This window comes from Cariama cristata, unplaced genomic scaffold, assembly GCF_000690535.1.
Source record: "Cariama cristata isolate BGI_N322 unplaced genomic scaffold, ASM69053v1 scaffold5654, whole genome shotgun sequence".
In the NCBI taxonomy this organism is placed as follows: domain Eukaryota; kingdom Metazoa; phylum Chordata; class Aves; order Cariamiformes; family Cariamidae; genus Cariama; species Cariama cristata.
In genome coordinates, this window is record NW_009612248.1 from 5,517 (window position 1) to 18,050 (window position 12,534).

The window sequence follows — 12,534 nt, forward strand, 5'->3', positions numbered from 1 at the left end:
TTGGACTCAGTATATGGAAGAATGGATCCCCAGGCACAGTGGTACCTGCTGAATAGATTTTGAGAAAGAAAATATGACGAGATTTAGACTTTTGTCCAGGAATGGATTGAAGGAGAGAAAGAAGTAGAAACGTTTGAGTGGCACAGTGGCATCCCAGCTCTCTGCTGGGATGAGATCTGGGTGTCCACCAGGTGTTCTCCCTTCCCTTTCTTCCTTCTCCCTGTAGTTTCTTAGAAAGGAAACACAAGATGGATTGTACCAAAATCCAGTGGGTCTAACTCATTTGGAAGGCAAAAGGATTGGGACTGCAGAGCAGGATGCATCTGTCTGCTTGGCGGTGCAGGCACAGCGTTTGTTTGTGGTGGTGGAGTTCAGTAGCAGGAGGGTGACAAAAATACTCCTGCCTGCCTTAGAAGGCAGGTCACACATTTATTAGCTACATACTGCTTTATCGAAATTTATTGAGAAGGGTGAGCAAAGTTTGATGTTGGTGGAAGTGGACACAGCTCCATCAGCTCTGCTGGACTCATGCCTACCTGGTCTGTATCTGTTTCCACTCATGTGAGTTTAACCCAGAAGTTCAGAATAGACCTGGCAATACTGAAACACCACATCACAAAAGTACTGCACCCTAAACCTCCTGTGCAGCAGGAGGGAAGGAACAAGAGAAGGCAAAAGTGGCTACTATGACACTGAGGGGGCTGTTTGAAGATAGGATGGACAAAGATGCTAAGAATGGTAAATTGAAGCAGGGGGATTATACAGGTTTGAGTCAAGAAGGAAGGTAATGGAAAAAGCAGATAAAGTTAGGGTAAGTCAGTTTTTTAGAGGATACAATAGGTTTTAATAAATATGTGAGAGGGGAAAAAGCCAATTAAAAGATGAAGAAAACAGTTTTGTGGCCATGTGCTCATTTCATTTTCTTTTTAAATTAAAAAAAAAGAGCAGCAGTCTACTGAGAATGAATACAGCGTGTTAGTGTAGCTGCGTAAGAATCAGGTGAGAGAAACATTGAATCTATATAAATTGGCAGTTGTGGTTCATGTGTACTCCAAACTCTAAGTGTACTTAATGAATTTCAAGCAATTACTTTCCAATAAGTGTGAAGAACAAGGATGGAACCACCACTGGAGATTTAGAAGAAACTGAGAAGCGACATAGCATAGGGAGGTTTACTTCTCCTCCACTGACATTGCTTTTCAGGCTTTGGTTTCACATCTGGGAGCTCAGCTGATCTGGTTGGAGCAAGAAACCCCCTGGCCTGTTCTGTTCACCCTTCCTGCACAGCAATTTGTGCGACTGCATGGGCCAATTTCAGTAACCGATCTAAGGGAAAAGTAGTCTGGAGAGAAAAACGATCATTTTGCAGCTGGATCAGTTCCCTAGTTCAGTTCACCACGCAGCTTCTAGAGGCTCTCCACACATGCACAGGGCTGTGGGGAAGTTTCCTTATTTATTGTTTTCGGTTTTCTTCCCGTTCCTTTGGGCAGCAGCAGTGGGACTCAGAGGAAGAGCGAAGTTGGAAAGTAAGGAGGATACCCAGGGAGGGGGAAAAGAGTTGGCGTTGTCTGGACTCTGCCAGGGCAGAAGGGTGCATAAATGAAGAGGTAAAAGGAGAATGGGTCATCCTCGCGGCACACAGAATCGTGTGCGTCCGGAGAGCTACCACATTTGGCCGACTCCTGGAACAGGGAGTCCTAGTTCAATTCCAGAAAACATTTAGGACAGGAACAGAAAAGCAAAAGTTACTTCGTTATTAAAATAACGAACCGGGAAGTATGAGATCAGGTTCTGTCACAAGGGTCTGGTGGTGTCTCAGATGTCACTTCCCTCTTCCTCGCTCGCCTGTCCCCTCTGGGGCCAAATCCAGCGACGAAGTGAAGTGGCTGGATGCTCTTACTGGGAGTTGCAGCCTCTGCAGGTCAGCAACATCCTAAGAAACAATATCAGTAGATTGCAGGAAGGGGAAAAATACAGTATTTCTTCACTTCAATGGAGAAAATGTTACAGAGCCTGTAAGAGAGATTACAAACATTTAAATCAAGTTGGATGGGATATATAATCTGTTCTATTTTAAATATGGTTTAAATAATTGCGGAGTAATGACACAATATAGGATGTTGAAGGGAGAGAGCCTTTCACTTACGCTAGGTGTTTTGTCAGAGCGTGGTTTGCTTAATTTGACTGAAGTTTCTAAGTGTTGGTTTAACCACACGTACAAATATTGTAACTATTGCAACAAGTAAGGATTCAAACAAGCAACACCGCGGGAAGATCTGTTATCAAATTGAGATCCTCTTTTCAAATTGCACATTCACACAGCTGGAGGGAAAGCAGCCTTTCAGTCCTGGAGCAGTATAGGAAACCTCGAGGCATTCATGGTTGGATTGCATTAAGAATCACTTAAAAGCACATGCAACCAACTCATTGGAGTCACTCTGCAAATGATTTTTGTTGGAATATTTGACCCTTGGCACCAGTTACATCCAGTTCACACCGTTACATGTCCAAACAAACCCTACTTCAGGCCACGTATAGAAATGACCTCTCTGTGCCCCCTTCATCTTCACAAATGTAAAGGATCTGTGTTTTGCTTGGCTGTGACATACAGGAACTTTTTTTTTCCCCCTTCTTTCCTTTTGTTACTTTTTTTCCTGTAATTGTGCATTCTAATCATTGGTTTTTCCTCATTGCAGAACAACACCTTTTGCTGAAGTGGCACCTCGGTAAGCTGTTGGGAAATAGTCCTGCCCCTCAGAAGAGGGCAAGGGAAGCTATGACAATAGATGTTTTTTGTTTCCAGCCTTCAGGATTCTGCAGAGATGCCTAATCTCTTAGACACGGGGGATGCTGGAAAGGGTGGTCTTGAATGCTTCTTATTTGGAAAGATCAAGGGCTGGGTGGAAGGGGCAGTCCCAGTCTTTGTGCACCAGAATAGCTGGACGGTGTGAAGTGGACCTGAAATCTAAAAGCTACCCTCAGCAGCTGTACTTTTGGTGGTAGAAGATGAGACTTGGAGGCTCTTTTTGGATTGTAACATGACCAGCTTGCTTCTCTAAAGTCTCACTTGCCAAATTTCAGAGAGAAGTTCTCTTTGTTCCTTGCATGGAGAACGCAGATTGCCCCAAACCAGCCTGACTGGGTGTAGGGTTCCTCACAGTGAGAAGGAAAGCTGCTGCAAGCAGCATGGCATTGGTTTGAGCATAACTTCTGTAACTATAGGTTCTACGTATTTAAAATTCTGAATTGCAGGACTGTTTAATTACATTGTATGGGAGGAAGGCCCAGTCATTCAGCATGAGATTTGCTATGCGTCAAAAGCCTAAGGCTGAGTTTTTAAAAATGCAGAGATCTCTTGAGCATTAATGAGATTTGCATTCTCAGGTTATAACAGTTAAACAACTGTTAAACACTAAGTTATAGCCAGTTATGGTTGGTAGCGGCCACTTCTTTGCAAGGATAGTGCTGGCCCGCAGTGTGGAAACATGAAGTACATTTCTAAATGAGGAGGTCAGGCCATGCCCAAGACAAACATTCAGTCCTGAAGGAAAGAGGAAAAGAGAGAGTCATTATATGGAAATGAGAAAAGGGCATAATGTGGGAGTTGTCGCGGCTCTCGAAGAGGTAGCTAGGTAACTAAGACAGTGCTTTTTAGACATTACCATTACTAACCCAAGTCTGTGAGATCCTCCAGTGTCAGCAGTGCTGCAGTCACACAGTCATCACCGCCTGGCTGAGGTTGGCAGGCACATCTGGAGGTCTTCTGGTCCAACCCCCTGCTCAAGCAGGGCCACCGAGCGCGGGTTGCCCAGGAACGTGAACAGTCCTTCTATAAATGACACCTTTCATCTGCTGCCACTACAGCTGAAACATCATTTTGATTAGATTCAGTGCTGCTCAAGCTTACCTGACCTGGTACTCCAGCAAAACAAACAGAAGCAGTTGGCAGGCCCTTTTGGCTGAGGTTTCCAGTGTCGCCAGTGACTTTAAGCAACAGTGAGAACATTTTCCTGGTGTAGACAAGGTCATTGTTATGTTTTCAGAAGGGCTATTTTTATACAGTGACTCATGTTAACGCCTGTTCTGATTTGGTGTTCTTCCATCTTCTCTAAAAATGCAGCGGGACTAATGCGTACCCAGTATAATTTCACTAACTTCTGGATTTTACCACTACGGGAGAGTTTGGCCATAGAGTTGAAAATAGCCGATGACCCCAGTCACATTGAAGGTCTCCTTTGGCAGGGAAGCTGACGTAGGGACTTCGGCCCCTTCGACTCCACGGCCCTGCCATGAATTCTTGCCTGCATCTTGCTGTTGTCTTCAGTTGTTTCGGTGTAGGGTATTGTGGGGGTGGCTCCACAGAAACTATTCTTAACTATTTCACTGCAACTATTAATATTTGGAAGAAAAAAGAAATATAAAAATGAACAACCTGGGGTTTTGGGGGGTTGGGTTGGTGTTTTTGAGGACACTTTTAAACTTGTGATCTCTTTTCATTTTAGATATCCATGCTAAGTGTTGTCGTGGCTGTGTTATAAGGGTAGGAATAAGCTCTGGATGTAGGTGGGAAAGGAACTTCTTAACCCCATGAAAAAGTGTGTGGTGTCACTCTACCCTGAGATAAAAGCATGGCACTCTTAGGTCTTGCACTATTCTTGCGGAAACCAATAATTGTGTTTAATGCATTGAAAGTCTTGCTTCTAGCATGTACGTGTGTTCGTGTGAAAGGGGTGGGGGCTGTAGGACTTAAATCTTTTCTGTTAAAGCACAGCTTTCTCTCCTGGACATGAGCAAGCCAGGACCAGCCTGGAGGGACTGACCTCGTGCCGTCCTTTCCACTTCACTGGAGGAGTGGAGAGCTGTGGATGTGAGGCACTTCCCACTCTCTCTCCCTCTTTACCTGAGGTCTCTGCTGGGCTGTACTGGTGGCAGATGACGTGTGGTGTGTAACTCATACTACATGTGGGGCTACGGGTGTCCTAGTGCCAGGGCCTTGACTATCAAAGCTTCTGGTGTCCCAGTTGTACTGGTTGATACATGGGAACCAGACAGACAGAAGGTGTGTTGGGTCACAAAAGGGAGGGGTGGAAATACATTAAGGTTTTCTTGGTAGGAGCAGGCAGAGAGGTTGGAATTGTTGAAATGACGTTCGTGAAGGTTGGTCTCTTGTGGAGGTTGGTGCTTCTGCAAGGTCTTGTCTTCCTCTTGCATGCACTGGGATGTTACTACTGGACAGACTGGTTGGAACGCTTGGGAAGGTCGGGGTCTGTACAGCAGCCTATCCAGAGGATGATTATGTCCAGCATCTATTTGTTTATAGCTTTTTATTTAAAAAGCCCATTGCTCCTGCTTTTATTTTCAGCAGTATTTAGGAATGCAAATCCAAAGGGGCAGGACTGACAGCATTTAAATATTGACTTCTTTTACCGAAGTCCAAGCGGAAAATTTAACACTTACTGTAATTCTGCGGTGACTTTTGCTACCAGGGAGGTCACGGTTAAATAACCTCCTGCGTTGTGATCCCGTGAATTCTGGGTGCCTTTCTGAACGGTGAGGTGTTTGGGGAGCCTGCAGCTGGAGGTGACAAGCTGAGAAATCAGCAAAGTGGTAACAGAGAATCTTTGCTAACTCCCTCTCTGCAAGCCTCAAATCATTTCTCTTGGCATTTTTGTTGGATCCTGAAAATACAATTGAAGACTTCTGGTGGAGGGAAGATGAGCCTCAGACTTTTAACAGGGACCTGACCCTGTATAGGGTTTTCATCTTCCCTGACATCCGTGGGTCATTAAGACTCGGTACAGCACAGGAGACTGAAAAGGCATTGCAGAGCTGAGCACTGACATGAGAAATAATGCATGGCTGGCTGGCTGTGCCGGTTAGGTACAACTGGAATTTTTAACTGGGAAAACTTATCAGTGTTTTTTGAAAAGGGACTGCTACGTTCAGTTTAAGCAAGTTCCTTCTCTTGAGGGGGAAGATCATTTGTCCTTCATTCTTGATTAATCTTTTGGCTGAATGGAAATACATTATCATTGTATTTCCAGAAGCCTGTTATAAGGAAAATTGATTATGGAGAAAAATTAAAAATTAATCATAGCAGAATGAGTAATGTTAGAACCTGCGATCACATCGTTTTATTTTAGAATGGTATTATCAGCAGGTCCTGTAGGCCTGGAGAAGTGCTACTGATCAGCAAGCGGTTTTGTATAACATAAGCAAATGAGGAAGACAGGGAAAGAAGGGTTACATTTCTATTAATAGCCTCCTGTTCAGTCACTTACCTCTGTTAGGCACCTCTTGAAATTAAGCTTGTGGTGGTCCAGTGTCTTGGAGTTTCAGTCTTGTGCTGTTCAACTGGCATTGAATCAATGTACAGGCAGTCTGCATGTGGAAGGTTATTTGTGCAATGAAAATAACTAGTTACCTTAATCTTTCATTCAAAAATAAACTCTATACAACTTTTCTAGCACTCAACTCATTCATCAGAGGTCAAAGAGAAAATGCAGTTTTATGCCTTTGCCATCACTGACCTGGAGCAATTAGGCTGGTGGCCATGAACATGAAAGCTCCTATTTCTTGTCCTGTGAGTGCAGAAAAAGTTGATCTTGCCAGTGTCTGGATTATCCTGTTGGTGATTAAACACGTCTGCACATTCTTGTGATTTATATTGAATAAGGGGGAAATAATGGAAAAAAGTTTGGAATATTGCATTGCATGACTCTATCTTTTTCTCCTTCAGTGCTGGCTGAAGTTCAGTTTGTGGTTATAGCGCAGCTGGGCACTCATTTGAATACTTAGACTGTTTAGATTTATTTTGACTGTATTTTTTTGACTTGTCTTTTCCAAAAGCTAAACCTTAAAAAAAAAAAAGAGGACCGCAGTGAGTTCTGAGCTCGTCGCTCAGTTTGTTAACCCAAAGAGATATCACAAAGCTCAACCCCAAAAGATGCCAAGTCTGTTACCCTCAGATCAGAGCTGAAAATTCAAATAACTGTAGGCTACTTCTGATGATTTAGGCTGAATAGTTCCATGGTGCATTCCAGTAACTGGAGCATATTTGCCAGAAGCGATTGATTTTTCTGGTGAGTGACATCAGTGCGACTGAGCGCGTTAAGCAGCCCAGGTCAAACTGAGTCACGGTGTGTGCCTGTCTCTGTTCTAGGTACATCCCTGTCTGGATGCCTGAGCTTATCCACACATCTGTAATAAGAAGAGAAGATAAAGTAGTTTCTTAGCTTGTATGTTGTATAGACCAAACTAATTTTGTACAATATAGGGTATTTACTGTCCCAGTCTCACTGCAGACAGTGTTATATGAAAATTGCTCCGGTTGTATGAAAGAGGATTGTACTATGTGTATGCTTTCATAATTAGCTGAGAAATGGTTTAACAAAAAAAAGTAAGCACTGATACAATCCACAAGTTTTCCCTCATTGCGTGCCCCAATTGCAATTTTAACAGCACTTGAACTCACGACTTATACATTATGAAGTGCAGTTGGAAAAAAATGCTTTTTCCTGGCCATGAATTTTTGTTGTTTTTTTTTTTTTTTTTAAAGAACACAGTTTAATGATCAGCTTAGGCCAATCTCCCACCCTTCCATGCAGCACAGCTGCATTTTCCTCCCGTTTCTCTGTGTTGGCGCAAGCAACCATGCGACGGGCAGGGCCTCACCAGGCTGCATATTTTTCTACCACGCCAGGTTAGATCCACGCCACGTCAGCAAACTGCCGCTCTCGCTCTATGGCTACACCTTGTTGACACAAGGTAGGGAACGGTAACCCATGGCCGCGTACCACGAGAGGAGTGGGAACGCCTTTTGCAATCTGATTTTAGATTGATGAATGCCAGTTCTCCCCTCACTTGCAAATTTTCATTCCTCCCTTCTTTGAGCGGACCGTCTCCATGGTGTGATGGGGTGGGATGGCAATGGGTGCTGTTGGAGTTGTAGGGTGCTCGTTGTAAGATTAGCGGTTGTGGTGTTAGGGTGCTGCCCGTGTTCTGCATCAGCAGAAGGCACCGGGTGACTGAATGACCCTGCGCTTTCCCTCTGGGGTTTTGGCTCTAGATTCCTCTTCCTTCCCCTACCTCATGCCATCGTCAGCACCTTTCCCTCTTGGGTGGTGGGTAAGTGGCTTCATGCTCAGCCACTGCCACTTACTCAGTCAGTTGTCATCAAAAAATGCCTTGAGACTGGAGCTAATGTTTCTTTCTTTTTCAAAAACCGAAATTCATGTATGATACTGTGCTGCGTCTGGCTCTGCATAAAAAGAAATTAGGATGTTGGTGTTTGGACCTTGTTAAACAACTGCTGTGCAAGACCGCAAAACTAACAGCAGCTCTTCAGTAGTATGACAATAGAAGGAAATATTACTCAATAAATCTTTGCTTTTTTTTTTTTTCTTCTTCCCTCCTACAGGAATATTTTTACCCGAAATACTTGGGTGAGTGGCAGCTTTTACTTTTGCTTTGTGGCAGTGCTGGTGTGTGGTGCCTGACACGGGAGCTTGTCACAGCTGAAGTCTCTGCTAAGGAACCTGATGGAAATCTGGTTGCAGCACACGTGCATTGCTAACTTTTAAGATAGGCTGTACGTTCCGTATGTGATTTTGAGGTGTGTTTTTTACATATGTGTAGATTTGCATACAGAGATCCTTTATGTGTTTTCTGCATGTTAAAATGTTGACGTTGCATTTCTATCTGCAGCTTGCAGCATTAGTAAATAATTTGAAGTCTTCTACCTTTTTCCCTTTTTAATTAACTTATCTATTAACTAATCTTATTTAAAAAAATAAAAGTGCATTTACTGATTGAACCACTGGTTTATTCTATTGACTGTATCATAGTCACAGCATCATATTGTTTTCTATTTGTGTTTAGTATGTAGTATTTAAGATCACAAATGCCAACAGTTTGAGAACTTGTGCTTTTTAGATTTTTTAATAGAGATTTAGTCGGTCAAATTCAAGTAGCTGCCGACATGCTTTTAGAATCGTAGTAGCATCTGGTTAAGTGATCATCCTCTTGAGATGGCTTATAACTCTACTGTACATCAGAGCTAAATAATTTTAATGCACTTAAGAATTTTAAGGCATCTGGGAGATTATAATATTGCATAGATTTTGCATCCACCTTCCAAATCCTTGCTTAATGAATCAGCAGGCCAGGTATCATTTTACGTGCTTTGAAAAGCTGCCATGTCATCATTATAATAATAACAATCTCATTTTCTGTTCTTCAGCTTGTATTCAGAAATATGGGTCGCCGTATACAAGAAGTCCAGATTTCCTTACATGCGTTCATAGTAAGCATTTTTGTTTTGTATATTATAGTTAAATGTTCTCTCATTCTACCTGAAGGAGTGGGACCAGCTCAGCCGTCTCCATTTTTGGTAGTGCTTTAGTACTGGTCTGCCTATTCTCTAGGCTTGAGATGCATTATTGCTTGTCCTATCTAGGCAGGAAAACAAGACCTTTTCCCTTTTATAACCTATTGCCATCTCGCTGTCATGTTTCAGTGCTTTGGTATTTTGTGATGCAAGATGTTTCTTTCCCACCAGTTTCCCAAGGTTTGAATAATCTGAGAAGCAAGAAGAATGAGAAATAGGAACTAGCATAAGGTTGTACATTATGCTTGGCCTTTCATTTTCTTTTCTCTTGAATGCTAACTTTGGCTCACTCCCGTTAAGGAACCTTAAAAAAAGCTTAAAGTCAAGGCTTATGTCAGACTGCTTTACATTAAGGAGATCAGTTTCATGCATCGCGTGACCGTGCTTTAAATATTGCAACCTTTAAAAGTTCAAATCAGTTTGGAAGTCAAACTTGTAGCTGTGTAGAGAGGGAGGGGATATTTGTTCATCACTAACAGCAGAGATCAGAATTTCATGAACTCTTGTAATACCTTTCCAGTTTCCTTTTGAAGCTTAGCAGTGCTAAAGGTATAAAGTTGCATAAATACTCTAAATATGTACTGGGAGCAAATGGGGAGAAAATCACATGTATGTATATTTATTTTCATTTTTACCCCTGTGGTTCAGTCTCTTATTGTGATCAAGTCTGATTAGTCATGTGTTCATACCAGTGCTACCAAAGCAGGATCAGGATTTAGTCGACCTTCACGTTTATGAACGACATTACAGCATCCTTTTTCAGAGAGTGAATCCCAAGGTTAACAAGTGGTATGTGAAGACTTGCCCTCATCTAATGCAGCAGGATCACTTACGGATGTTCCCTGTCCTCTGACCGGGGAAGTCTCAGACCTGCGGTACCCGTGCTGGCTGCGGTATGCCAGCTGGTTCAAACTGGGACGTGAGGCCGAATGCTTCCTTTTGCTGGCCTGTGTGGCACAGCAGAGAGGCAGAAGTTTCTGCTGAAAATGGTGGTATCAACTGGGAACACTTGTTCCAAACACCCGACCAGTGTTTTGGAGAATCAAATCTAAAGGGTAGTGATGAAAAAAATCTGAAAAAAATAAAAGCTGAATAATTGTTTTAGGGATTTTTGCCCATTGCAGATGCAGTGGTTTGGAAATAAAATGATAATATTTTCCCCCATTAAAATATTAAAATATTTTTAAATGGCTGCATTTTGGCTAGCCATTGTCAATTCACAGGAGAAGTAACGGAGAAGGAGCCTGAAACGCGCTTGGAAGAATGACAGGCTTTGTCCTTGGCCAGTTCCAGCGTGCCTCTCCGTTTTGCACAGATGCTGCCAAAAGGTTCTGTAGCTCTGTGCGGTTGTGCCTGCAAGACGCATTTAAATTTTGTTTCTTAAAAATCTTTCTCCTCTGAAAACAAGACAGTGGAAGGCTCTTTTCATCGGTATGCAAAGACTTTGCGCAACCTAAGGGCGGGAGGGTGATGAACTAGACTAGTTCATACTAGAAATAAGGTACAGATTTTGGCTGTGACAGTCATTAGACAGCTCAGCAGGGTATTTGGGGATCCCCAGTTTCATAAGATCTTTGGATTGGGGTCACAGGTAGGATTCAGCTCTGGGTTCAGAGAGGTGGATGGAGGTGTTTCCAGCATGGGTGCCTGCATGAGCAGTATTCCCATCACGGTCGGCGGAGAGTTAATGAGCGGACAGGGGTTCTGGGGGGGTTCTGCTGGCCAGACCCTGTCTGCTCCGGGCAGAGCAGAAGGGTGCTGTGCACTCCGTTTATCGTGCTGGCTACATCTCCACTGACTGCCAGGAGGAGTTAAGACAATTGCTTTGCAGATGGGTGCTTGCCTTGCTCACAGATACCTGTACTTTGGTCCGCAGGTCTGGATCTTTTTCTAAAAGAGATCTTGGGATGTGGTTGTGCAAGAGTTTGGAAAACTCTGCAGGATTTTGGGGAAATGAAGCTGTATGTGACCTTAAAAAACACACTGGCATTTTTTTTTAGGTTGTGCGTGTCTGCTTTTTAATAGTAAGTGTCATAGTCTTCACAACCTAGCGTTTTCCCAATGAAGTTTTAATCTGCACCATTTTGTGACTATCAACAGATAAATTGACAGGACAGAGCAATGAACTGGAAGCAGCAGTCAGTGTGCCTTAGGTAAAGTCTTCTTTCCATACAGACTTCAAAAATGGCACTGGTAGTTCTGTTCCCTGTCTGCACTTACAAGCTGTATATTTGCTATCAGACAGAGCTTAAAGCACACAAAACGGTCATGCTCTTGATTACTTTTAAAAGCTATACTAAAATCTGCCATGTAAATGAATAGAAACAAAATCTCCATTTTCTCCTGCAATGGTTTAAATCAGGAGCACCTTCTATGACGTTGGCAGAATTACAGAGCTGTGAAGTCACCGGGAGACTACAAGGCTGTGTCTCATCTTCTCAAACTCTCATGATAAGAGGAGCAACCTATCGGCACACTGTTGATGTGGTGTTCCTGCCATTTGCCATGGGTTGCGACAGGGTGGTATTGCCATCTGGCTCTGCAAGGCGCACCCGAATCCAGTTTGAGGGAAAGAACCAGAAGCTTGAGGATACACCAGTTAAGTCACGCATAACCCCGTTGTCTTGTTTTGCTTATCAAGTGACTTCGAAAACATGGCCATGTCTGGGAGGCTTAGTTTGTGCTGCTTCAAAAAAGCAGACTTGGCTTACTGTACCTAAACCATTCTGTTTACAGGAGACACATGCTGGTGTGTCTCAGAAAAGAACTATGCCGATCAGAGCTGCTCTGTCGTGGCTCATCCCCACCTTAACCCAGCCTCTCCTCCGGCTCCAGCGATGTACCAGGAGGTGTCCCGGCGGGCGGATGCTCAGACAGCCCATGTAGCTGCGTTGTCTTTTGGGTGGCCTGGCCCCTGCCTTGGCTGGGGCTTTGCCCCAGCTCTGCACAGCTGGAGTGGTGAGGGAGAGAGATCATTAGGTCTTGTTTGCAGTGAGTGGGTGGTTATTTCTGTGAGGCTCTTTGGATTGTGTACCCATGCTTTTCCTGTGGAGTGTTCCCAGGCGCTAGCTTCTGAGCATCAAGATGAAATACTGAAAATTGGCATTTCTTTGGCCAAGTCACACTCCCCTCCCGATCAGCCCTCT

The 12,534-nt window shown here is 43.5% G+C and overlaps 1 protein-coding gene across 1 annotated transcript in view; it reads left to right on the plus strand.

The window, feature by feature from the left end:
* Window positions 1–12,534, plus strand: part of GAS6 (growth arrest-specific 6) — a gene marked incomplete at its 5' end in the record, with an annotated part of 42,094 nt that overhangs the window by 5,512 nt on the left and 24,048 nt on the right. Inside the window, 2 exons of the mRNA XM_009698525.1 lie at window positions 8,420–8,444; window positions 9,242–9,304. Of these exons, the coding sequence (XP_009696827.1) occupies window positions 8,420–8,444; window positions 9,242–9,304 (88 nt within the window). The remainder of the gene's footprint in view (window positions 1–8,419; window positions 8,445–9,241; window positions 9,305–12,534) is intronic.